At 37.8% G+C, this 26,222-nt stretch overlaps 1 protein-coding gene across 14 annotated transcripts in view; it reads right to left on the bottom strand.

Moving 5' to 3' along the window:
* The window catches only part of LOC123694173 (kinesin-like protein KIF13A), a 112,754-nt gene that overhangs the window by 15,088 nt on the left and 71,444 nt on the right, over window positions 1-26,222 (bottom strand). For 4 of the 14 annotated variants that reach the window (XM_045639520.1, XM_045639552.1, XM_045639593.1 and 1 more), the window contains exons 6-24: window positions 20,776-21,023; window positions 20,175-20,322; window positions 19,539-19,733; window positions 18,083-18,182; window positions 17,556-17,704; window positions 16,999-17,254; window positions 16,537-16,680; window positions 16,238-16,348; window positions 15,262-15,485; window positions 12,521-12,676; window positions 11,991-12,023; window positions 11,279-11,440; window positions 10,701-10,817; window positions 10,027-10,303; window positions 9,573-9,778; window positions 8,948-9,108; window positions 6,646-6,760; window positions 6,282-6,383; window positions 5,956-6,061 (exon numbers count right to left, since the gene is read on the bottom strand). In XM_045639520.1, coding sequence (XP_045495476.1) covers window positions 5,956-6,061; window positions 6,282-6,383; window positions 6,646-6,760; window positions 8,948-9,108; window positions 9,573-9,778; window positions 10,027-10,303; window positions 10,701-10,817; window positions 11,279-11,440; window positions 11,991-12,023; window positions 12,521-12,676; window positions 15,262-15,485; window positions 16,238-16,348; window positions 16,537-16,680; window positions 16,999-17,254; window positions 17,556-17,704; window positions 18,083-18,182; window positions 19,539-19,733; window positions 20,175-20,322; window positions 20,776-21,023 — 3,010 coding nt within the window. The remainder of the gene's footprint in view (window positions 1-5,955; window positions 6,062-6,281; window positions 6,384-6,645; window positions 6,761-8,947; window positions 9,109-9,572; window positions 9,779-10,026; window positions 10,304-10,700; window positions 10,818-11,278; window positions 11,441-11,990; window positions 12,024-12,520; window positions 12,677-15,261; window positions 15,486-16,237; window positions 16,349-16,536; window positions 16,681-16,998; window positions 17,255-17,555; window positions 17,705-18,082; window positions 18,183-19,538; window positions 19,734-20,174; window positions 20,323-20,775; window positions 21,024-26,222) is intronic. The other 10 variants (XM_045639537.1, XM_045639568.1, XM_045639600.1 and 7 more) reach the window with 7 other exon arrangements.

Here is a 26,222-nt window from a genome sequence, read left to right as displayed (position 1 = left end):
CTTTTTTCTATACTATGAAGTTTACTGTATGTATCTGTATATTGTGCTTGATGCGACAGCACGACGACCGATGAAAATTTGTGATTAATTTGAACGTGTGCCGTAATACCAAAAACGATGAATGAAAACTCAATGCTTTTCCAATTTTTTTTGCATATTGTGTAACTTAACAATGTAAACCATGTTTCGAATTACATTACATTAAGAATATTGCCGTTTTTATTACAGAATGGATGAGTAGAAAACATATCATTTATACTTTAAAAATGTGAGAAATACAAATCGTTTACAATTCGTTGTATTTAAGTATTTTGCAATAAAAATAATATGGGAACCTAGATAAATACTGTCTTATTCCGAATAACAGCACAATAAAGTGGAAATATGCTCAAACTGAAAATTATTTTGGAATTACGTTTGTATGGAAAAATTGTCGTCCGCCGGCCTCTTAAGCCTAAAATATTATTTTAAATTAATTTATTTCAATTAGAGTATTATAAATAGTGAATATAAGTAAACAAAAGCGCAGTGCATACAAGGTTCGTAAAGATTTGTCATAATCAAGATGATTTGTGCTGCCTGTTCGATGTCCGTTACGGAGGGCCAACTTCTATGTGTACGTTGCGAGGGTTCGTATCATTATATGTGCATAAATATGCCTACTTCGTATTATAATAAAAATCTAAGGGAACTAAAACGCTCATGGACTTGTCCATCGTGCAAAACAAATGCTACTCGTCGTAAAGGCGATGATACCCCAACTCGAAAACAGTTCGAAGTTGAAAGTTCATCTATCAACCTTAACATGTCGTGCGATGAAATAAGCACCCCTGCTCAAGCAAGTATAATCACTTTCGACCGTTTTGAACAGCTACTTGACTCCAGAATAACTGCTATGTACACCAAATTTACTCAAGACTTTCTGGGTGAGTTTAACACGGCAATGGGCAAGTTTAAGCTTGAGTTCACAGAAACGACGGATTATTTACAATCACAAATCACTGATATTAAAAGTGAGATAAATATTAACACTGAGAAAATCCGTATGTTAGAACGCGAAAACTCACAACTACGTTCTGACCTTAACAATTCTAAGAAACAATTATCTAACTTACAAAGCATTCCGGATTTGCAAGCTACTGTCACAGCCTTAAAAACCGAGTTAAATGATCGTCAACAAGCCAATCTACTTAACCACATAGAAATATCTGGCATACCAGAACACAACAACGAATCACTGGGACACATTATCATCACCACTGCCTCCAAACTTGGGATTAACCTGGATGAGCGCGACATAATTAGCACGCACCGTATCGGAATGAAGCGTGCGCCGGTAACTGAAACTGAGGACACTTGCATAGGTAATAAACAACTTAATGAACGTTCCCCCCGCCCTCGGCTCATCGCCGTGCAACTTGCGCGTCGTTCCATCAGGGATGAATTCTTGAAACAAGCCCGCGTCAAACGGGGTCTTACTACGTCTGATATGGGCCTTCCACCACACAACCCTATGCGTGTATTTATTAACGAACGTCTTACCAAAGATAATAGGCAGTTATATGGTAAAGTACGAGCACTAGCTGCCACCTTTCGCTGGCGTTTCGTGTGGACGAAAAATGGACGTGTTATGGCTAAGAAAAGTGAAAATGATAACATTTGTATATTTCGAACTGAAGATGATATATCACGTTTATTTCACAATATTGAATCAAGTAATAATTTTTAAATTACAATTAACTTTCATCCTATATTATTTAAGTTATTGCATTGTTACATTTAAAACTCCTTTTTATACCAAATTCAAAATACATCTTTGTGTGTTTCATAAATATTATTCTGAATCAATAATTGACGTATGCCTTTTCAATGATATTATATCTTATTTAATACTGGGATATAACATATGGGATTGTCTCTTAACTTCCCTTAAATTCGATTGTGTATTGATTGTTATTTTTTATATTATGCATGTTGTGTGTATGTGTTATGGCTGCTGTGTTATTGTTTGTTATTTGGTCAGTTCTCTTTTTTCCTATAAATCAAATCTTATTTTATTTAAAAGCATAAATAATCAATTCGCAGTTAATCTTTTTTATTTTATAAAACGATATTCAAGCTTTATATGTGTACCTACTATTTCATATCATAACTACTTATACTATTTAATATTATTAATTTGTACTATATTATTAATACTTATATCGATATTTCTAAAATTTATCTTCTTATCTCTTAGCCTTTTCATATTCTTACTATCACACGTATTACACATTATGCACATAAAAATTATACTACATACATTATCTATGTATACTATACAGGAGTTTATAATTCATTGCAGTCACTCATATACGTCCATAAAATTTTTTGTTATCAATGATAAGCCGTAAGAAAAATTTCTCCGTTGCCTTATTCAATGCGGGTTCCTTAGGAACTAAGCACGACGAATTAATTATTGCCATTCAACGTCATTCGCCCGACTTACTTGCCATCAATGAGACCTGGCTCCATGAAGGTCAGGAAGCTCGTGCCCCCTCTGTGCCCGGTTACACGTTTCGTCACCGACCGCGGCCTCCAGCAATACGTGCCAGAGGTGGTGGAGTTGGCTTTTACATTAAACGTGGTATAACAGCTCGTACCTGCGTGAACCCGCCTGCCAATTTAGTGGAGCAATACTGGGTTAAAGTCACCGTAAATTCTAGAAGTGTTATCATTGGCACAGCTTATAGACCCCCCTGGCTTAATGTTGATATTTTTCTTGATGCCCTCACTGAATCCATCTCATCCTTTTGTGCCTATGACAACCTCATTTTGCTCGGAGATTTTAACATCAATTTACTGTGCCCTGATGATAGAAATACACTTCGTTTCCAGAATTTCCTGAATTCGTTAAAACTGCAAAATCAGGTTAGTGAATCTACCCATTTTACTTCCCATAGTGAGTCTCTTATTGATGTCGTCTGTAGTGATACAGCTACTGTTGGTGTAATCGTTGACTACATACCTGATCTCGGGGCCCATGCATTCGTCGTCTCTGAATTTAAATTCAAAAAAAATAAACCTCCTATAAAGAAATTCACCTTCCGACCATTAAAGGACATTAATGTAAATGACTTTAATGAGTCGCTAAATGATATGGACTGGAATGAAATAGTGAGACTAACGGATGTGGAGGCTATGGTTAATTTGTTGAATCAATATATAATAGCTTTGTTTGATACCTATGCGCCCCTTAAATCGGTCACGTTAAGAGATAGGTTTTCTCCCTGGTTTACCTCTAATCTTCGATATTTGATGCGGTTACGCGACAATGCCCACACTCGGTACCGTAAAACTAAGGATAAAAATAGATTTGAGGATTATAAATCGTTGAAAAAGCTAGCAAATGTAACATTATTCTCAGAAAAAAAGGCTTATTTTGACAAAGACATTAATTCCAACCTTAATAATACTAAAGTTTTGTGGAAAAATTTAAAAAGAACGGTACTTCCGAATTTCAAATGCGGTTCGTGTCTCCCTGATCATCTATGTGATGCTAATGGTATTAATGAGCATTTCTTAAATGTTCCGGGATCTAACCACGTGGAGGAGAACGATCTTAGGTTCTTTACGAGTAATCGTTTCGGTCTAAATAGGTTTAGTTTTGTTCCTGTCAGTGATTATTACATTGGTAAAGTCATTTTGGACATTAAATCTAACGCTCAGGGAATAGATGGGATATCTAGAGATATGTTAATCCTTACGCTCCCATATTCACTTAGTGCAATTACAGCTATAGTAAATAGATCCCTTGCTTCGTCAGTTTTTCCCTCTCAGTGGAAAACAGCTTTGATACGCCCTATCCCCAAAACGAATAATCCTTCAACGGTAAAAGATCTTCGTCCTATCAGTATCCTCCCTTTCATTTCCAAAATTCTCGAAAAGGTTGTCCACGCTCAAGTGAGTAAGTACTGTGAATCTTCTAACATCTTTCCTACCTATCAATCTGGCTTTCGAAAGCGACGTAGTACCAGCACTGCCCTTCTTGACGTCGTGGACAATCTTCTTACTGCCCGTGATGCTGGTCATGCTTCAATTATCGCCCTGCTTGATTTTTCCAGAGCATTCGACTCCATTAATTTTTCTCTTCTTCTTTCTAAATTAATTTTTTATGGTTTTGACGAGAACTCTGTGTCCTGGTTCAATTCTTATATTTATGGCCGCTACCAACAAGTAGTTCTTTCTAAATCTGATGGGTCTAATGTTTTTTCAGCCTTATATCCTGTCACAAGAGGAGTTCCGCAGGGATCAATTTTGGGGCCTTTGTTATTCATTTTGTACTCAGCGGACATAACAAATTGTTTAAAAAAGTGTAATTACCATCTATATGCAGATGACTTGCAATTATATCTCCCTATCAACCGTTTTTGTGTTCAAGACTGCATTCAGAGTATTAATGACGACCTTCAACGAATCTCGGAATGGTCAATGCGGAATTCTTTGTGCCTTAATCCATCCAAATCAAAATTTTTAATAACTGGTACTAAAAAGCAGATTTCTTACGTTTCTAAGTACAGTCCTTCCCTTACAATTGATTCGTCTCCACTTGAGCAAGTCACTGTTGCACGTAATTTAGGAGTTGTTTTCGATGGAGGCCTTAACTTCGAGAAGCATGTTACGGAAATAGTGAGCAATTGCTTTTTCCGACTCAAGACAATTTATAAAATTCGAGAGTTCCTCAGTGTCGATCTGCGTATTCGACTTTGTGAGGCAATTATTTTATCCAAGCTGAACTATTGTGTGGCCGTATACGGACCTTGCCTCTTGGAACGTTCTCAGCGACTTATCCAAAGGTTACAGAATGCCTGTACTCGTTTCTGCTTAAACATACCACATCGCAGCCACGTTACTCCTTTCATCAATTCTCTCAACCACCTGAGAATTAAGAACCGGCAAAATCTTTTTCTGGCCTGTATGATGTTTGACATAGTAAAGAATAAAGCACCCGAGTATCTGTATACTAAATTGTTGTGGCGAAGTCAAACAAGCAGAAATGAGGTCAGGGGTGTAACCAAGGAATTGTCGGTCCCGGCACACAAAACTGCAGCATTTCGTGGGAGCTTCAGATACTCTGCTACCAAATGCTGGAACAATATACCACCTCCCATAAAATGTCTGCAGTCTAAATTTAGCTTCCGACGTGCCTTCAAAAAATATCTCTTGTCACTTCAGAGTTCCCTTCCCTCTTAAGCAGCATTTGTATCTTTTATTGCTTCCCCCTTTATTATGATTATTTCTCACGTAGCTTTCATTTATTTACGTTACCTTTTGTTCTTACTAATGTTTATTTACTATCTATCCTGTTCTTATTCATGTAATTTCATATATATTATGTATATAAATATCTATCCTGTTCTTATTCATGTAATTTCATATATATGTATATTAATTAGTTTACTTTGTTTTTAATTGTTTCTTCTTATTACCTTCTATCTATCTGCCTTCTGGGTCCTGGCAGAATCAACAGCGTCATGAGTCAAATGACTCATGACATATGCTGAGCCTGGACCATTTTACAGCCATAGCACATAATTGCAACTATTTATTGTTTTTTATTTTATTTTATTTTTTGTTTAAGTTAATTAATTGCATCCTAGTTTATTTGTCTTTTTTATTTCTTATTATTTTTTTTTTTTTTGTTTATTTGTAATGTTCTGTGTTTTGTCAGTTGTTGTGTGTGTTATTGTGTGTTATGTTTGTAAATAAATGTGTGTCTATGTCTATGTCTATGTCTAACTAACTTCATGCTGTTAAATTTAGGTGTCGGTGTGCGCGCGCATCGTGAAAATTCACTCTCATCATATTTCTCCATCGCGCCAAAAGAAGTATTACTTCAAAAATAATATAGGGATGATACTTTTCTACTATAGGCACTTCAGACAAGTAAAGATATAGGACAAGAAAAATACATACCATTAAGATCCAAGAACAGCACCGGAATATGTTGTTCCATGCCGGGCGGGGGGTTCCACGCGGCCGGCGCTCCAGGTATCGGACTGCCAGGACTTGGTACCAAAACCTGCGATATTTTTGATAATATTCAAATAAAAAGTACAAAGGGACCAACCATCAGATATCCTCTTTAAACACTACAAAACCATTTTTTTACCATAAACAAAAAACTTTAGTTTTGTAAAAAAATAATACAAGGCCGCACTAACGATAGTGTTAAAATATATACATATATTTTATTTTATTTTGACACATTTTTTTAACAAATGTTTATCGCTTAAACGTACCGCATTTCTTTCCTCAGTGAGTGAAACCCACTGTTCAACGAGCGACTGTTCCCGCTCCATATCTCGTTCACTCTTCAACGATGGCGACATATTCACCAATTTCTAAGCAAAAGTACATTTATATTAGCATCAAATATGTATAAAAGATACTTATCATAATAACAGACGATTATATTATTTAAAAAAAAATCGTATTTATGTCACTTTTAACGAAAATTTAGGTTGGTTTCATATTCATTTACTTGAAACCAACATCTTTCACATTCTGTACGTCCTAATTACTATGTATTAATTAACCAAATCTATGTTTTATCTTAAAAGATAACTACACAAAATTAATAATAATTAATGAAATCCCATATACCTGTAACTGTGCGTGTAAGTGCTGTCTCCGACGTGCGAGCGCTTCGCTCCACCTCTCGCGGAGCACTGCGAGGTCTTCCTCTTGGTACGAGTCGAGCGGTTTTTGGAGCCGTGACCTGTTTACAATACATATGTTATTTTTTTTTATTCATACAATTGTATTTTTAAGACTAGTAAAACATAAGTAAAGAAACAATTTATTCAAATTAATTAACTGTATTTTCGCAAATGCCACAGAATCATGGTAAAAAAATACATTGCCGAAAATATTTTCCCATACATTATGTATACAAGCTTGTATATTATATGGACAAGTGTGCAGCACTGAACATATTTTTCAATATTGGTATGTTAATAACGTCACCAATGTTTGAAACGGTGAAGGAAAACATCGACGAGACCGACATGTCGAAGGCTTAAAAAGTACGACCACATGTGACATCTGCCAACCCTCACTTGACCAGTGTGCTGGCCTGTGCCCTTATAGGTTAATCCCATGTAATCACACCTAACTTTAAGTTGGGGATATTTTCTTGTGCAAATGAGATGCGCGCTGATAAGCACAACCACTGCGGCCAGCCGGACAGCCCGGACTCTGGCCGGAGTGGCGGGGGGAACGGTGTATCAAGGAACCAACTATACTAAAATTCTCTCTTGTCAACGTTGCTACCTCCTATACCATTATCTTTGTGCGTTTTGGTATGTTTTGTATTGTAAGTCAAAGATGTATAAATAAATAAATAAAAATTGGTTGTCTGTAAAGTCGGTTTACTGACGATAGTTGAACGTGACAACGTCCGATTGTGCTTTTTTGTCGCTCGTTCCGCGCTCTCGCTTGCACATGGAACGCCTCAGAGCGAGGTAACGCCGCATGAGTCATGTTTTTTCGTGCGTGCAGCCGGCTCTATCGAATTTTAAGACGTTGTCACGTCAATAAATAAGTATAGACTCACCTGACGGTAACGGAGCCCACTTCGACGCTGACAATGTGCTGGCAGATGATGGGCAGCGTGCCCGAGTTGGCGGCGGGCCGCACGCGCACCGCCACGCGCCGCTGCTGGCCCTGCCGCAGCTGGTACACGGCTCACCTGACGGTAACGGAGCCCACTTCGACGCTGACAATGTGCTGGCAGATGATGGGCAGCGTGCCCGAGTTGGCGGCGGGCCGCACGCGCACCGCCACGCGCCGCTGCTGGCCCTGCCGCAGCTGGTACACGGCTCACCTGACGGTAACGGAGCCCACTTCGACGCTGACAATGTGCTGGCAGATGATGGGCAGCGTGCCCGAGTTGGCGGCGGGCCGCACGCGCACCGCCACGCGCCGCTGCTGGCCCTGCCGCAGCTGGTACACGGCTCACCTGACGGTAACGGAGCCCACTTCGACGCTGACAATGTGCTGGCAGATGATGGGCAGCGTGCCCGAGTTGGCGGCGGGCCGCACGCGCACCGCCACGCGCCGCTGCTGGCCCTGCCGCAGCTGGTACACGGCTCACCTGACGGTAACGGAGCCCACTTCGACGCTGACAATGTGCTGGCAGATGATGGGCAGCGTGCCCGAGTTGGCGGCGGGCCGCACGCGCACCGCCACGCGCCGCTGCTGGCCCTGCCGCAGCTGGTACACGGCTCACCTGACGGTAACGGAGCCCACTTCGACGCTGACAATGTGCTGGCAGATGATGGGCAGCGTGCCCGAGTTGGCGGCGGGCCGCACGCGCACCGCCACGCGCCGCTGCTGGCCCTGCCGCAGCTGGTACACGGCTCACCTGACGGTAACGGAGCCCACTTCGACGCTGACAATGTGCTGGCAGATGATGGGCAGCGTGCCCGAGTTGGCGGCGGGCCGCACGCGCACCGCCACGCGCCGCTGCTGGCCCTGCCGCAGCTGGTACACGGCTCACCTGACGGTAACGGAGCCCACTTCGACGCTGACAATGTGCTGGCAGATGATGGGCAGCGTGCCCGAGTTGGCGGCGGGCCGCACGCGCACCGCCACGCGCCGCTGCTGGCCCTGCCGCAGCTGGTACACGGCTCACCTGACGGTAACGGAGCCCACTTCGACGCTGACAATGTGCTGGCAGATGATGGGCAGCGTGCCCGAGTTGGCGGCGGGCCGCACGCGCACCGCCACGCGCCGCTGCTGGCCCTGCCGCAGCTGGTACACGGCTCACCTGACGGTAACGGAGCCCACTTCGACGCTGACAATGTGCTGGCAGATGATGGGCAGCGTGCCCGAGTTGGCGGCGGGCCGCACGCGCACCGCCACGCGCCGCTGCTGGCCCTGCCGCAGCTGGTACACGGCTCACCTGACGGTAACGGAGCCCACTTCGACGCTGACAATGTGCTGGCAGATGATGGGCAGCGTGCCCGAGTTGGCGGCGGGCCGCACGCGCACCGCCACGCGCCGCTGCTGGCCCTGCCGCAGCTGGTACACGCCGCCCGTCGGGATGTCTGCCCGTTGAGTGACCTGATACACGATATTATATCGTTACGTATTATTAACCAATTTGAAAAAAGAAGGTTATCATTTTTTTTTTAATAAGCAAATTCGATATCGATTGTGCGATGATGTGACGTAATAGAATTTATAAGTATGTTGGAAATAAGAAATGAAAATACACACAAATATAACCAAAGGAAAGCACCAATAAATAAATAAATAAATGCACCGAAGGGGGCGTGGTTAAACGGATACACCGTGCTGATGTGTCGGATGGGATAAGTGTTACCTAAACGATTGTATTTTTCGACTTGATTTATTACTTTCAATTTTATAACTATTATTTAAATGCTTCACTAACTTATATAAAGTTCATAGTGACGGTTATAGTGATAAAAGCTTCTGTAATAAAGTTCGTAGTGACGCTTACAGCTTCTTTAGACACAATATCTTACTTCCTACGAAGTGACTCTTATAGCTATACAACGTACCCCACTCACCTCCACGGGCGCGTATTCCCCCTGCTCGTTCAGCTCATGTATCTCGACCCACAGCTCTATCTTCCTGGTGAGTTCCGCCCAGCGGTCGGCCAGGGACCGCGCTTTGGCCAACTGCTGTGCTTCTACTTCCCAGTTGCCGACTGCTCGACTGAAGCCAGCGGAACGGTGGCCCCACACTTCGATTGATAGCGCGCCCTCTGCAATATACGATAAGTTTTGATTAATTTATAATGGCTTTCAAACGCGTTTTAAGACTGACGTTTCGAATAAGTTACAGCGAGCGTGATCACCGCAAGATTGGGATACATAATGTTTGCATAAATCGAACAGAAAAAAAAATTATATTTGTTCAATTGTTAGAATTATTGTTTTCTAACTTCTATAACTAGTATCTCAGTAAAATTTAACATAGCACTTTAGTAACGATAGAAAAACAACTTCTCACCCGCACAGTGCTCAATGAACTCCTCCGTGAGCGGTATCGTGAAATCCCTTCTATGATCGAACCGGAACGTCACGAGCTGGTGGCGCGGTGACGTCACCACGGGGTGCGCGGGGTGCGCAGGTACCGCGGGGTGCGCGGGGGGCGGGGTGTCCGCCGACACTTGTGGCGCTACAACCACGGGCTCCCCACCACCCCATACTGAGTACTGGCAGAACACGAAGTTAGATAGCGAGGGGGGTAGCCCACTTGCTTGCTTGATTACTACGCGGATTGTCACCTGTCGAAGGAAATATTTTATGAAACATGTACATGTAAATTCGAAGATTTGTATGGGAAATGTAGTAAATTGTGTCACGTTAAATTTGTAAATGAATTGACAAAATAAATGGGAAATGTAGTAAATTGTGTCACGTTAAATTTGTAAATGAATTGACAAAATAAATTCCCCAACTGACTGAAAACAGTTAAAGCGAATGAGACCTAATTACAATAAGCGAATTTAAGGTCATGTAAATCAAAGCAATTTGCTATTTGGCAAACAATTATGTACAGTATATGATGGAAATAAGATTTGAATAAAATGTATTGAGTATTTTTTTAAGAAGATAATAATTTAGTTAACACATAGTACATTTGTTTAATTCGCCATTAAAATGTTAAGTATAATATCTTACTTGCTGTGTAGCTGGATCAACAGGCTCATCGTCATCTCTCATATCGCCAGAACTGTCGGACGCCGCTTCACAAATACGGTCTTGTGGGAACTGGCCTGATACTCTGCTTATCTCCACCTACGAAACAAATATATAACAATAATAACATCACGTAATAGAAGATCATGTACTCTATCTCAATTTTTTAAAAAGTTTAAAGAAACTAGAGTTATAGATACGGGCCACTTTAATGTTTAACGGTAAGAGACACTTTAATGTTTCTTTTCTAGCAATAGATCCTTTCTACAATAATTATATTATAAACGTGAAACTCAAACATTTATTTATTCAATAAGACTTCTTCTAGAAGCACTTTTGAATGGTCATATCATATTTTAATATTTACCACTTCATAGGCTGTAAGAATAAATGAATGTTTGTTTCTCTCTATCTCAAAAACATCTGTATAAAATTTAATACAGACATATATTGTAGTCTAGACACGCAGATAGGCTACTTTTAACCACGCCACGCGAGTAAAGCCACAACGTTCCAGCTAGTTATAATTTATAATAGTAATTATATAACATAAATTTTACCTGCAATCTGCCAGCAACTTCTCCCTGTTGGCTTATTATGGGCGTGTGATAATCCAACGTCACATCATGGAACAACGCCTCCAAGAAAATGTTGGCGACACCAATCAAGTTGTGATTCTCTTGCGATTCGTAGAATGGATCTAGCGCTTTTTCTTCTGGCTCCTGTTGGAATTTTGATTATTTTCATAAATAATTAAAGAGGGATTTGAAATATTTAAGTATATTCATATTTGATTTTTCTATTGTGACGTGTTTTAAACGTGTAGCTATACATGTGAGGATTTTGCAGGGAACAAATAGATGTAAAATTCCTATTTTAGTAGGTAAATCAAAAGTTATAGGAGAGTTAATGTGCAAAATGTTAATTTTAAAATATTAAACAATTAAAAAAAAGTTTTTGAAGTTATACTTCTTTTGGCGCGATGGAGAAAAATGATAGAGTGAATTTTTACGATGCGCGCACACCGACACCTAAATTTAACAGCATGAAGTTAGTTCTAGGTGGTATGAAAATTGATAACTATGTTCAAGTTGTATATTCTAGTATTTTTTTTTTCCATACGCCAAAGAAGTATAACTTCTAACGCGTGTACATAAGTACACACGCTCTTTTTTTTAGCCTACTATACGCCATAAACACAAAATATTTTAAAATGTGAAACAATCATGAAAAAAAATATAAAAATCCAAAGCTACGCAAAGCTAAACGCACCGTTGGTGTTTCCACGTCTATTTGAGCCGCATCCTGAAATTAATAATGTTTATTGTATGTGCACTTTACTATTCGCTTACTACGATGTCATTGGCTACCTTGTTTTTTGCGTTTCGTTAATATTTTATTACGTGTTAACAGCTTTGTATCGAGTTTACAGTGCTAACTAATATATTTATAAAGGTTGTATGTTAGTTATTGCTTTTTAATGATGGACAAATTAATGATGGTAGATATACACCGTTAATTACACTTTTAAGTTCTCTTACCAAAGTGTTCTAGTAAGAATTAAGTTACTTGTTATACATATTATGCAATGGTTATTTTCGTAAAATTGTTAAGTAGTTAGCATAATATGTAAGTCGCTTTGTTAATTTTCCATTTCCAAAATTATTTAACCCAAGCCCCAAGCGGCCCGATCGGTCCCAGACACAATAGATTTTCTATTGTGTCTGTGGTTCCGGGGCCTGAGTTATTACACAGACGCCACCCGTTACCCATACCAAATTAGTTTTTTTTTCTTTACTCACAATATCCTCCCCCTCCTCGTGCTGTCTATGCCTCCACTCGTCGTACATATCTCTCATGTCCACGAGTTTGTTCTCCAGTTTCTCCATGGACCACACTTGCGCGCCTCGGGTTGGCCGCTTCACCATTATGGCTGGCTCGGACACGAATGCACCGCGCTGTGGAGGAGATATATTAATGATAGATGGATTTATATTTTATTGCAGATTAAGAATGCTGTTAGTCTTATGGATAAAATAATTATTTAAAAAAATTGGTTGTCTGTAGCCGGTTTACTGACGATAGTTGAACGTGACAACGTCTTAAGGCCGATTGTGCTTCTTTGTCGCTCGTTCCGCGCTCTCGCTTAGACTTCAAACCACACGAAACGCCTCAGAGCGAGGTAACGCACCGCATGAGTCATGTTTTTTCATGCGTGCAGCCGGCTATCGAATTATAAGACGTTGTCACGTCAAAATATTTGGAAAACAACTAATATAGCTATTTCAGATCAATGATATTTTATGTATAGATACGTTATATACTCACAATATATCCAAAAAAAATGCTTCCTATGCAGTGTCAGGCACACACAAATACAAGTTTCATTTTACTTAATTTATTACATTGACAGACTGTATAAGAGAGATGGCTCTAATAAAATGATATAAACAAAAAAGACAAAGATAGTTTGTCACTTCCGCGCAGGTGTAAGCAAAAGTCACAAGAATTCACCAATTAAATATAAATAAACAAATAGTTGCCATGGCAATTGGCATAGACTAACGACACAGAAGGTTCAATGTTATAGATGTTACGTTTCCTGCACACGTAAACAAATGTGACAATTTCATTTACTATTTAATTATTATTATGAAGTTGTATTAAAATGAAAAAAAAACTTTTTTGGAGATATAACTGTATTAAGCATTTATTACTAGCTGTGGTGTTCGTTTTCGGTCATCATCATTTCACCCGATAAACACCCACTGCTGAGCATAGTCCTCCTTATAGAACTCCATACGGACCGATCTTACGCTATTCGTTTCAAGGCAGTTCCCGGAACCCGTACATGGTCATCACTCCAACTTGTAGGATATAATAATAGTGGTGCCTAGATGAAAAAAAGTATGAAATAAAAGAAAGGATGAAGTATAAGCCTTTTTTATCTAAAACACAAATAAAATGTATGTTCAATAGCTATTTACAGAAAAGCAAATAGCATTTTTCGTCAGTAGCGATAATCTTTTCTTTAATGTATACGTATATTCAACATCATTTTTGCAAACAAACATTTTTGCCATCACGATTTCATTGTATATAATAAATAGATATATTTGTTAATTACATGCACTGTGTGGATTTAAATATAAAAATAATCAAGTATTTACCCAAATCAAAATTAATAAAATAGCCGTTCTATTTTCAATAATCGTATCTGCATGATAATCTTTGAACACAGTGTGCGCTAGCTTTGTCACACTAGTGATTGAAGCAATGTTATATCCCTTTCATTATTTCAATACAAGTGTCAAGCAAGTGTCATTCATTAATAATTGCAAATTGTTATTTTTGCTCTAAAATTATAATATTTTAATACATTTACCTGTGATATGATATTCCTCTATCTTTCTTTATTTTACTATCGTAATTTGTGCACTTTCTGAACACACAAGAAGGCATTATTGATAATTTTAACGTTTATATCAGCATGTACGTTCGCTGTCACAAGTCACAATCTGACTGATTCCACTGGTCCCAATTAGGACCAATTCACGGTTTACGTTTTGGTGCGTTGGTAACGTATCTACCTCTTGTTTCTATATATAATATCATTGTTTCAGATGCTTAATTTTGTCTCGAGCCTGTTGCGGCTCATTTCGCAATATTAGCACACGTTTATAGCGCTTGCGTTAAGGTGTGCACGAGTGTAGGGCATGTGCGTTAATGTAGAGCGAATACGTTTATGTAGAAAAAAACATGAATAAAGAATAGCTGCATTATTGTAGAGCAGTTTTGCGAATGGAGAGCGTATTCGTCAATGTAGAGCTTGTATGTCAGTGTAGTGCATATTATGTGCATTTTTGTAGAGCGCGTACACTAATGTAGAGCATATGCATTGTGCACTAATGTAGAGGGCGTACACTTGTGCATATGCAATGTGCACTTTTGTAGAGCTCGTACACTTATGTAGAGCATATGCATTGTGCGCTAATGTAGAGCGCGGACACTTGTGCATATGCAATGTGCACTTTTGTAGAGCGCGTACACTTGTGCATAATATGCAATGTGCACTTTTGTAGAGCGCGTACACTATTGAAGAGCATATGCATTGTGCACTAAAATAGAGTGCATCCACTATTATAGAGCGTGCGCACTACCTAGAGCACTCACCTTTTTTTAACGTGAGAAAATTCATCATGAATACCGGCTGCTTCGGGGGCAGCAGCACGGTTATGTCAGACTTCTACTGACTAAAACCTCACGGTGGCCTACAGTTCGTGTCAAGTAAAAAAAAACGCTGACGGTTAAGCTGCGCATTGGCGATTTATCGGTCTATTTGGTGTTATGAGGTGGTATAAGAATAACAAATAGGTAGTTGCGAAGCCACGATTCGCGAGCCTAATTCAAAAATAAAATAATCGGCACATAGCTTTCGAGCAATAATCGATCCATGCGCAAGCACACCCCATCACTTTCATCCAGTGTTCTTTTTACGTGACGCGTACTATAACTTTCGCGCAAGTAAAGAGGACCCACCCACCTTGCGATTAGGGCTCAAGTTCTGCGGCGGTATCTGCAGCGTGACACTGAACCGCGTGTTCCGTCTCATCTCCTCGGCGAGGAAGTTGGCCTCCTGCACGAGCGCGTTGGCCCGCAGTATGTCCGCCTTCAGCCGCCCGATGGAGCGCTTGAACGTGTCGTCGCGCTCCGCCGCCCAGCGCTCCACCCGCGCGGCCGTGGTCGGCGTGCATGCGCTCATTTTACCTGCGAATATTATTTATTTATTTATATAAATACTTTATTGTACTGCCATTAAAAAAAATACAAAAAGAAAACTTATGCTAAAAGAAGTCACACCACAGATGGCGGTCTTATCACTTATGAGTGATTATTAATAATCGATTTAATTATAATTAAAAAAAAACATGTACATGCAATAAAATTAACCTTAGGTAAAATTAATTGCGATATTTGAACAATTTTCATATCACGTATATGAATCACTTCACTACATAGTATAAAACAAAGTCGCTTTCTCTGTCCCTATGTCCCTATATCCCTTTGTATGCTTAAATCTTTAAAACTACGCAACGGATTTTGATGCTATTTTTTAAATAGATAGAGTGATTCAAGAGAAAGGTTTTAGTATATAATTTATTAGGTTTTAGACAAAGCGAGCGAAGGCGCGAGCGGTAAGCTAGTTGAATATAAACTAAATTATTAATGTAAAATAATATTAAACATTTAGTAAATCACTGCCGGATAGTATGGTCGATGAGGCTAACTATTAAGAAAATACAGTACAATCTATTGAAATTAAATACGAAGCTTGGAACTGGTAATGGTTTACAAATAATAATAATGTCTAAAACCTACTAGAAAAATTAAAATATCCCATGATTCATACAATATAGAAGTTTAAACATCTAAAATGCTTCATTTATTTTCATTATTCAGCCAAAAAGTAACTTTTACATTTTGTAAAAAAACGTTTGGATAATGCTAGTTTATCTTACCTAACTTGAGTGGATCATATGAGTATGGCGGATAAGGCGTAGACGGGGATAATATATTTCGTAATTGCTGAAATTGTCGTTCGTACTCTTGTCTCTGTTTCTCCAAAGCAACTGAAATGAAATAAAACCGTCATGATAATCTTAAAATATTTTTAGACATTGCATAATTTTACGAAAAGAAATTTTACAAAAATGATATGATATAATCTACATCAATACCAATATTTTTTTTACACCAGTCAAAGTATCCAAAAGATTATTGCACCAAAAAACACATTATCATACAATAATAAACGAACCCTGTTTATCCTCCTCGTGTTGTCTCTCGAGGCGCGAGATGGCCGTCTGTATGGGGTCATTGCTGAGCTCGTTGAGCATTATTTCGTCGCGTGCAAAGTTGTAGTCGATCGGCTGCGCGGGAGTTTGTGGCTCGGATGCTGTTGCTGGAAAGGAACAAAATTAAATTATTGAGACAATAGTATAAAAATTTCAAAGTCTACACCATTGCTTTTTGGTTCTCAATAACATAAGAAAGAACTGTTTTTTTTTACATCAGAAAAAAATGTCATTCTGGTGTTTATTACTCTTTTTTTCTGGAAGATTTTCAAGATTGTTAATAGAATTATTACAGTCAGCCTCTATGTACAACAAAAATGCTTCAACATTAGCAAGATCGCGTGACAAAAAAAATGACTAAGATCCAATTGGATAAATCAACATAAAATTCCCTCCTTCCAACAAATAATTTAAGCAATACTTACAAAACTCACCCAGCTCATTGGTATCTTTGGGGCAATTGACTCTAAAGAAGTGGTGATTTCCCCACAGGATCCTATCCGCATGCCCCAATCTGACACCTTCGAGCACGGGGGCTCCGTTGACGAAGCACCTAGCCGCATTTAAAGGCTGCATGTGTAGGGCTCCGCCCTCAACTTGTAAGAGGCAATGTTGGGGCTGGATACCGAGCCCGGATAGTTGGATATCGGCGGAACGGTCCGCGCCTACTAGCGTGCGGTCCTGTGCGAAAAAGAATAGGATTTTGATAAATATTTGTGGAAAACAGTAGAAAATAAGGATAGTTATAAAATTGTCGGTTTCCAGTCCCCTAAAGGAAGACAAGGAAGACTAAAGGAAGACACTATAGTGAACAATTTACTTTACGAGACAATACATAATATAGGCTTCTTACTTATTTGGAAATATTTGATAATATTAAATGCGAACATATTATATCGACCGCATAAGTTATAAATTAATGAATCAGTGTATGAATACATTTTCCAATATTTCTGCTATTTACAAAATTCTCTTAGCTTACCTTAAGATAATAAACCAATAGTTCATTGAGCGAGGGATCAGCGTTAAGATTGACAAGATAGAACTTATTCTTCTCCACTTTGATGCCGCTCGCCTGCACGCTGATGCCCATCTTCTCTAACGCGTGTTGTCTTTCGCTTTGTATCCGACCTGGTACACGAATAACACATTATATGAGCATTTATAAATATTATTTCTTATGTACATCGCATCTAATTTACTTTGAGAGTAACTTTAATTGAAATTTTAATAAAAATTTCCGGTTAATTGAAAGAAAAATATGTTTAATCGTAGGTTATGAGTACACCCACGTAAAGTAAAATTCTGGAAGCGCTTTTTAAAAATAAGAATTCTCTCTAAATAATAGTATACACAAATTTCCGAAATCAACCCGCATCCATAATTTCCCCATTGCACTTTATTCAATGCATCTACCAACTTAAATACACAACTACATTTGTACACAATAATCTTTACACACAGTAAAACGCACAACATTTCATAAAAAAAAATCCCCATTTCACTGACCAGTCTCCACAAGTTTCTCCTCCCAAGTCCTCGACATCTCTTTCATGAGGTGTTCGCTTTGCGCCAGCTTCTCGTGAACATCCTCGCCGACTGGTGAACCCTGTGTGCAAACTTTGTGTTTTAAACTAATCCTTTTAAGAGTTTATAGAGTTTTACAAAGATATTGGAATTTAATCATTGTTTTTCCTTTTTAAAAACTGTTGAAGATACTGGTATACTATAGTTTTACTTAGCAAAGGTTTTTTAGTGCAAAATTTATGTTTTAAACTTATCCTTTTAAGAGTATAGAGTTTTACAAAGATATTGGAATTTAATCATTGTTTTTCCTTTATAAAAACCGTTGGAGGTACTCGTATAGATACTGAAATTTCCTTGTCTTGCTTCGTTTGCTCTTAGACTTTAAAACATTGCTATTCCTTTTAATATCATCACAAACTTTACTTTAAAATATATATAACTATCCAGCACACCCCAAAAACTTTAAACAACAATATTTTCTCAAAAACAAACCCATTTTCATTATAATCATTTCGTGCCAATAAACAACGCAAAACTTTTTCCATTACACCCTACGCCACTAGCGTTGTTAAACACGAATATACATATTCATGAGTTTTATGTATATTTTATCCTAGTTCAATACAGCTGTATCTAGACTCGCCTAGTCTCGTGTTAGCTTGATCTATGCATACGTGACCCCTTTTATACAAGGGCCCACGATATCGTTGAGATCGTCTCAACTGTGTCATACCTTATTTTTTATATCGCCCCGGCTTCTTGATAAATAATTTATGAAAGCTCAGAACTTTGTACATAAAAACTAAAATATAAGACACGTAAAATGGAAAAGCCTGTAATTTAAGATGAAGTTTTTTTACAGCTAAACTTTGTGCATAAAATTTAGAATATTACTAAAAACTATGGTTATTTCGTTACATAAACGCTATTACTACAGCTTTTAAAACAAAAAGCTTGCACCAAAACTATAATGCGAGAACTGAAATAACAGGAAACAAAATATCGCTAACAAGGGTTCTTTTGACAACACAAAAGCTTGCTACGCCGTAGCGGACAGTTGTTTCGTAGCAAGTGAGCATTATCGTAGCAGATGAGCAAATATTGTCGTAGCGGATAAGCCGTGCTGCCGTTGTCGTAGACCCAGTATTTTTGTTTTAAAATACTTTATTTTTAAAAGCTTTTGTAATAGGACTTCTCAACACTGTTACATAATACATACTTAAATATAACAAAATATTATGTGAAATGATCAGCATTTTCCTACGTACAACAAAATATTCACATCTATCTTAATTGAAGCTACAGAAATGAGAAAGTGTGTATAATACTATATCAGATAGACATAACATTCTAATTCTTTTTTCCCCTTTACAGCCTGAAGCCTATGATTTTTTCTAGTTTTTTTTTGTGTAATAAATATTCAATAAAAATCACTTACACTCAAATCACATACCGTAGCATGTTTCAACATCTCCTTCAGAGCCTCGACCTCTTGTCGCAGCTCGCGTATGATCCTCGCGTTCGGATCCTCGTTGACGACCGCGTGGTTCACTATACGCTTCGCTCGGTCCGCGTAGCGAAGCGTGGATAGCGTTTCTTCGTAATTGTCGGCGGCTGGTGATATTGTCGCTACCTGTTGGTTGGAATGATGTGTTTTTACTGAATGGATAAGCTTCTTTTTTGGTAGATCGATAGCTTTATAGATACATAGATAAATAAAATAAAGGTTTCATATGGAAAGAAGAAGTGACTATAGGACAAAACAAAATGATACGGCAATTTTATGCAATCACGATAAAATGGATATAGTTATAATATTTTGTGCTAATTAAGAGAAATAACGGAAAATCTTAACGCAAAGGAAAACATTGAATTTATATAAACTATAAAGTGTTTCATTAAGAGAAATGAACGTAAATGCCAGCAATAATTACTTTTCAATGTTTACCTAAGCAATTCTGAACTATTAGCTTTTCTAATTGACTACTAACTTAATTATAACTTCATGAAATCATACGACAATAACTCCTAACACACACACATAATATTGTAAACAATCATAATCAAAACTTACCATAACAGTCTTACTGTTCCCGCCCAAATTGTCCTTGAGCAGCCACGTGAGCACCGAGTCCCTGTACGGCACGAACTTGTCTTTGTTGTTCTTGCCCGACGACTGGTCCGCCAATTTCGATATAACTAGGCCGAGCGTTGTTAGTGACCTGGTGGAGGATAAATAACTCGTAAACGATTGTTTTAATTGGGCTATGGTAGAAATTATCTTCTTTTTAATGAAGAAAAAGGAAATAAGTTTTCATTGTTATAAAAGGCATATAAATTTCCTATAACAAATCTAAAGTGGTAATAAGCACTTTATCCATCTAGTAAATTTTCATGTTATCCTTCAAACAATGCCATTCAGCTAATGTTCATAAACTTTACGATCTTACAGACGACAAAAACATACAAGCAAGCAAAACCCGAAAGCTTGTCGCTTTGAGTAAAATTTGGAATTGAAATGGTTGCATTTTCACAGCGACTTACCTTCTTAGAAAAATCTATCTCTATAGTACCTACTGACATAGGAGTGCATTTTTACCCATGGTCTTGAGGACGATTGAAATCCCACAGCTAGCAGTTAATAACTAATTAAAAATAAAAACAAAGCAACTCACTTATTAATATTAGAGCCCTCCTTCAACCGATCGCCCACCGCGCCCGTCTTGACCGCCCGCTCAGACCCAGCCAGGTCCACCAGGGACAGCCTCGCCACCTTCTCCCCGCTCACGCCTGTCGCAGAGTCGCATAGTGTCTGTGTCAGCACCACGCTGAACACCGCATGGGAACGGGAGGATTCACTGTTCATGTTTGTAGCCGCGACTGTGCGGGATTTGTTGCCTTCAGTCATTAGGTTGTCTATGTCCTGTGAACAAAATAGTGATAAGTATTGGCATATATTCGTGTGAAACCTCAAAAACACCTGTTCCTCGTTTAAGCAATAGGTACGCCATCGAATTCACAATCTCAATTCATTCTTGCCTTATGTCAATATTCATATCTACAAATGGCTTTTACCCAAGGCATGTTTATATTAATATGAAGGAAATAAAAAGAGTGCCACCTGTATCTAAGTGGTTATGTTATATTCGCATACATACAAGTGTAGTTTGATATTAAACTGAAAACTTTATAATTTTTAAAATACGCTTCGAAAGCAAAATTTAATTACATACAACCATCCATCCCACAGTTATGTACCCTTAAACACCAACGTCATCGTATTACCCCTTGACGTCAAAAGTTACACAATATCCCGTCCAAGTTTTAAGTAGCCGTTTCTACCGCTAGTACCTACATATACATAGCTGCCGCAATATTGCAAGCAATTTCAACGTCTCGAAGCGGAACACCTCTTGCCAGAAGTCAGAACTTGTAACGGTTTTCCGCCACAACACACAAAACTCGACCGAAATTAAATTACATTCGAGGGATGCAAACTTGCTTTATTATCTGCCAAAGTGATATACCACAATACATTTATCATAGAACTTTGTATCAAGAGATGTTCCAATGATTTGTACCCACGTAAAATTCTCGACGTATTCTTTAAATCTGTTTAGCTTTACCGACGGCAGTAAAGAAATGTGTTGCACGAAACGGAAATTGTATTTCACATTTAATATATCTCTGGCATCATTTTGGTTTACGAGTAAAAGTTTGTAAAATATTCAATTCCACTCAGTGTGAACGTTTATCTGTTTTATTTGCATAACCATTATAAAGTGGAGATCTCAAGATTTTCCATCTGATGCAAAGAAATAAAATTGTCCAGAAAATTTATATGGAATCACCCCGACCCTTTATTCATTAAGCTCATTACAAATGAAAAAATCCTTAACTACCTCTACCTACAATGTCATCTTCAACAAAGTTCCGATATAAAGATACCTTGAACACGAACCTCCCTACGTTTAAAGGAGTTTGTCAAACAAAAGTAATTTCATCCTTGTTCCATCTTTAACCCAGTTCGCGGCACAAGGCGGGTCACGGTCGTTGCTTGTAAAGCAGAGAGCTCATTGAATAATCGATACACGATAGTACTCTCACATGGGCCCTTGTTTCGCACTTGTTGATAGTGAGTACCTAGCTGATATTGTTTATTGGCTGTAGGACTTTGCCGAATTACGTATGTGCTACGAAATATTATCAGGGATACCTACATATTGTGATAGGAATGAAATAGAGATATAATAGTTTGTAATCAATAATTTTTTATTCATATAAACAAATTCAATGCTCCAATAATAATTCAGTAGATATGAAAGAATTTTTCTATTAGTAACCCCCAATTAAAAGGCATCGAATGTCATTAAAGGGCCCTTACAAATTCATTGTTCTTTCTGTAATCACTTGATTTTCAAATTGGAAGTTTACTTCGAGAGTCTCATTTACTTCGTCAAGTCAAATACTAACGAAGAGAAGCTTATGTTTCTTAATTGGACAAGTAAGACAAGAGGCCGAGAGCGTTACGCACTTTTCGAGAATATGCTAGGGAAATATTTGTGCAAAATTTTCTGTTACGTAAACAAACCAATATTTTTGTTAACTAAAGTAAAAACAACAGTTTGGTAACAATTTAAAAACTGAACTGTTTGTATTTCTATTTTTACCTCTCCTCAGCTCTCTCACAAATGGAATAAAAAATTTCAAAAACATTAAAACGTTAGGAATACGCAAAATAAAGTTGGCAAATTAAACGCTATTTACTTAGGTTTGTTTGAAGCACCTTTGCAGGCTCTCGTCCTTCCACAGCGAGTTTTTCTCGTAACACGAGTGAATAAATAAAATTACGGCCCTTCAAATGTACTCTTATGTTTGTTTAAGATGGATTACATTGAAATAGAATGTAATTTCTCAACGGAAATTGTATTCTTTTAAATTGTCAGAAGGTAGGATAGATTCCAAAAATTCCCTTGTGTTGTATATTTTCTTTTCTCTTTATAATATAAAGAAACAATCACACACATCTCCCTCGCTAAGAAAATAATTTCAATCTCAAAATATCGTCTTATTAGTTCCGAGCTCGGGGAACAAGTAACAACCATTACTCAGCAAAGACCACTAATTGCCTGTAAAGAGCTTATTTATACAAATAACAAACTCATTTTTTCTTGTTTGAAGATCGTGGCCAACAACCAGTTGAAATGTTTCGAGTACCTATAATCGGCTTTCAATATAAATTTTGCCATACAATCACATCAAACCACCGCATTCATTTGAACATCGGATATTGTGGATGGAATCATGTCTAAATATTTAATCATCTGAGCATTCAACATTTCCTACCATAAAAACCTATTATTTTATCGTTTTAGTACCGAAGTTATGACGAAAGAACCTTCTTACGTATACTTTGAAAAACAATCTCATATTAACAAAACAATAACATAGAAACTATACACTCATTTATAGCTAAGCTCACTAATAAGCTAAGCAAATCTCAACGTCGTTACGAAACATCTAAAATGTTCGTCCAAACCATACAACAGCATAAAGCCAAAACACCATACTGTACACGTGATACATACATTCGGCTATAATCCATCATTGGAGCACGCACATTACGTATTCCATTATATAGCCCTGACTTAGTAGCACTCGGCTGGTTATGTAATATCTATAATCTATATACTTCGTTCTCTATTCAGGGTCAAGTATGAATACAGAATGGTATATACTTCCGACTATGGGTTAAGGTTTCTCTATTAATAGATACATACATTAAATATAGTGAAGCATTCTCTCCATTATCAATCTTATATGTACGTAATATGGTTCATAAATAAACGATAGATATCATGATATGATCGTGTACAATTTATTAAGAACCAATCCATTAGGACGGCAATAGAGAAAATGTTGTTTAGAGCAGTTTAATGTTAACGCTATTATTACCCTTCATTCAAAAAACGATGACTACAAATATACCTACAGGTTATTGAAAAATTTGATAAGTATCCTGAATTATCCCACAACGTCCATAAAAGGATAATTTGCCGAAATCATAACCTCATCCAAATGAAATTGGTCGGAAACAATACAATTCTCAGTACTGATATTGATTTTATATTACGCTTCAGCAAATCCCTGAAAATTCAATGAGCTTTAACATTTGAAATACGTAGATAGTGCTTCAACGGATTTTGTTTCAATTCGTTAAATTAATTAGACCACCAAGATATTTCTTAATAACGAAAAAAATATCATCAAATAGTTAATATCTCTTCAGTTTAATAAAAAATAAATACTTTTTCATAGCTTCGTCAACAATGGGAGATATACATGTAAATATTATATTTACTTTGAATCTGAAAATAGGTGAATACAGAAACAATAAATGCAATTTCACGATTCAGCGACATTAATTTCAGCGGCCCAATAATTAATATGATAAACAATATCGCAAATTTTCATTGTAAATTTCCTTCCAATATAATTGCTGGTTTCATACTCAAACATTTATTTATTCAATTAGACTTCTACTGAATCGTCATATTTTTATCATTTACCACCGCTTCGGAGAAGAGCCGACAAGAAACTCCATATTTGCTCTTTGCACAGTTTATCGAATGATCCCATACAAATAATTACCATCTAACCGCACCAGTTCAAAAATATAACATTTCTAACAGAATATACATATCTTCAAACATGAATCATGTCGTCTGCAACGTAAACAAGACATTTTTAACCGGACCAGCGTTTCCACCCGTCCATCACGAAACACGAGCAAGACAGGACCAAAGTTAGATTGAATTTCAAAGATAAACGATATTCGCCAGAGAGATTTCTCGAGAGATGGACTGGGAAAATTAAACGTTTGAGTGGAAGCGAGTATTAGCGGCAATCAAGACAAAATAATGGAAACCGTTAAGGCTCGGAGCACGACTCGGCGTAATGAAGCCGTCGGAACGGACAATCTTTGAAGCCACGATCTACGTAATTCCCACCGTTCCTAATATTTAATAGATGCTTATGGAAATTTATAAAATTAGCAGATATCCGCTGTGTTGGTATTGCTATTGGTATTCCTGCTTAATGCACTGGCTTGATAGCGATTGTGCCTTCCCGCGATGCGTATTGTTTTCATCATTTTCAATTATATTGCAAATTGCAAAAGAATATATCAGTAGTTTCATATATTACTTTGCCATCTGCAATATCACACTTACAGCGTAAACAATCCCTATTAACGTAGAACACACATTTTAATTTCGTCGGTATATTTATAACCACGAAACAACTATTCTTGTTTCCACCAAATTGAAAGAAACTATATCATTATAAAGTACATCCACTATCACTCAAACCGTGTAGCCAAGAAGGCACCGTACCTTTATACCTTGTAAATACATACTTATTTTACTTTGTCTTATATCAAGATACGCGGTAGATCAGTACTAGAGATAGTTATCGACTTAACCTGACCTTTCTTACAAAGAAAGATGTGAAGATACGTTTGACCTGTGCTCTATGGACTACTTATGGAAAGGTCAAAGTCAAAGTTTAAAAAAATATACATTACAAAGAGTACTATTCAGCCACAGCGGTTTTGAATATCTTCTTTAATTAAAACTCGAATTTGAAGCTAATTAAAGTGCTTTATAATAAATACTGAAATGTCAGTATCAGGCTTTCAGATTCGCGGAATCATGTTTTTAATACTATGAGACTGAAATAAAATTGACGGCAGTTAAATATTTTGTACTGTAAAATAAAAGATAAACGAAAACAGGGCTGTCACAAGGCTCAAGTATGATGCCTTGAAAGTATACACGAGTATACTTATTATACTTTGATATTACATGTAGATATATCAGGGATGAGACGTTTGTAATATTATGAAATACATACGAAGTGAAATACGCTGTAAACATTAACTGTCATATCAATGTCTACGAGAGCTGATACCCAGTGAGTCTTCGTTTCGTTCTTTTGCATAATAATATACTTACACGTGTAAAACGTATTTGTTTCAATATTAAAAATCTGCATTGTGATTCTTGAGGATTATCCTATTTCTTACCGTTCATAAAAGGTAATTTGGGTTACTCTTTCTCTA

The sequence above is a fragment of the Colias croceus genome, chromosome 1 (genome assembly GCF_905220415.1).
Source record: "Colias croceus chromosome 1, ilColCroc2.1".
Taxonomy (NCBI): domain Eukaryota; kingdom Metazoa; phylum Arthropoda; class Insecta; order Lepidoptera; family Pieridae; genus Colias; species Colias croceus.
Note: the sequence above shows the minus strand (reverse complement) of the source record. Positions and strands in the feature narration are given on the sequence as shown.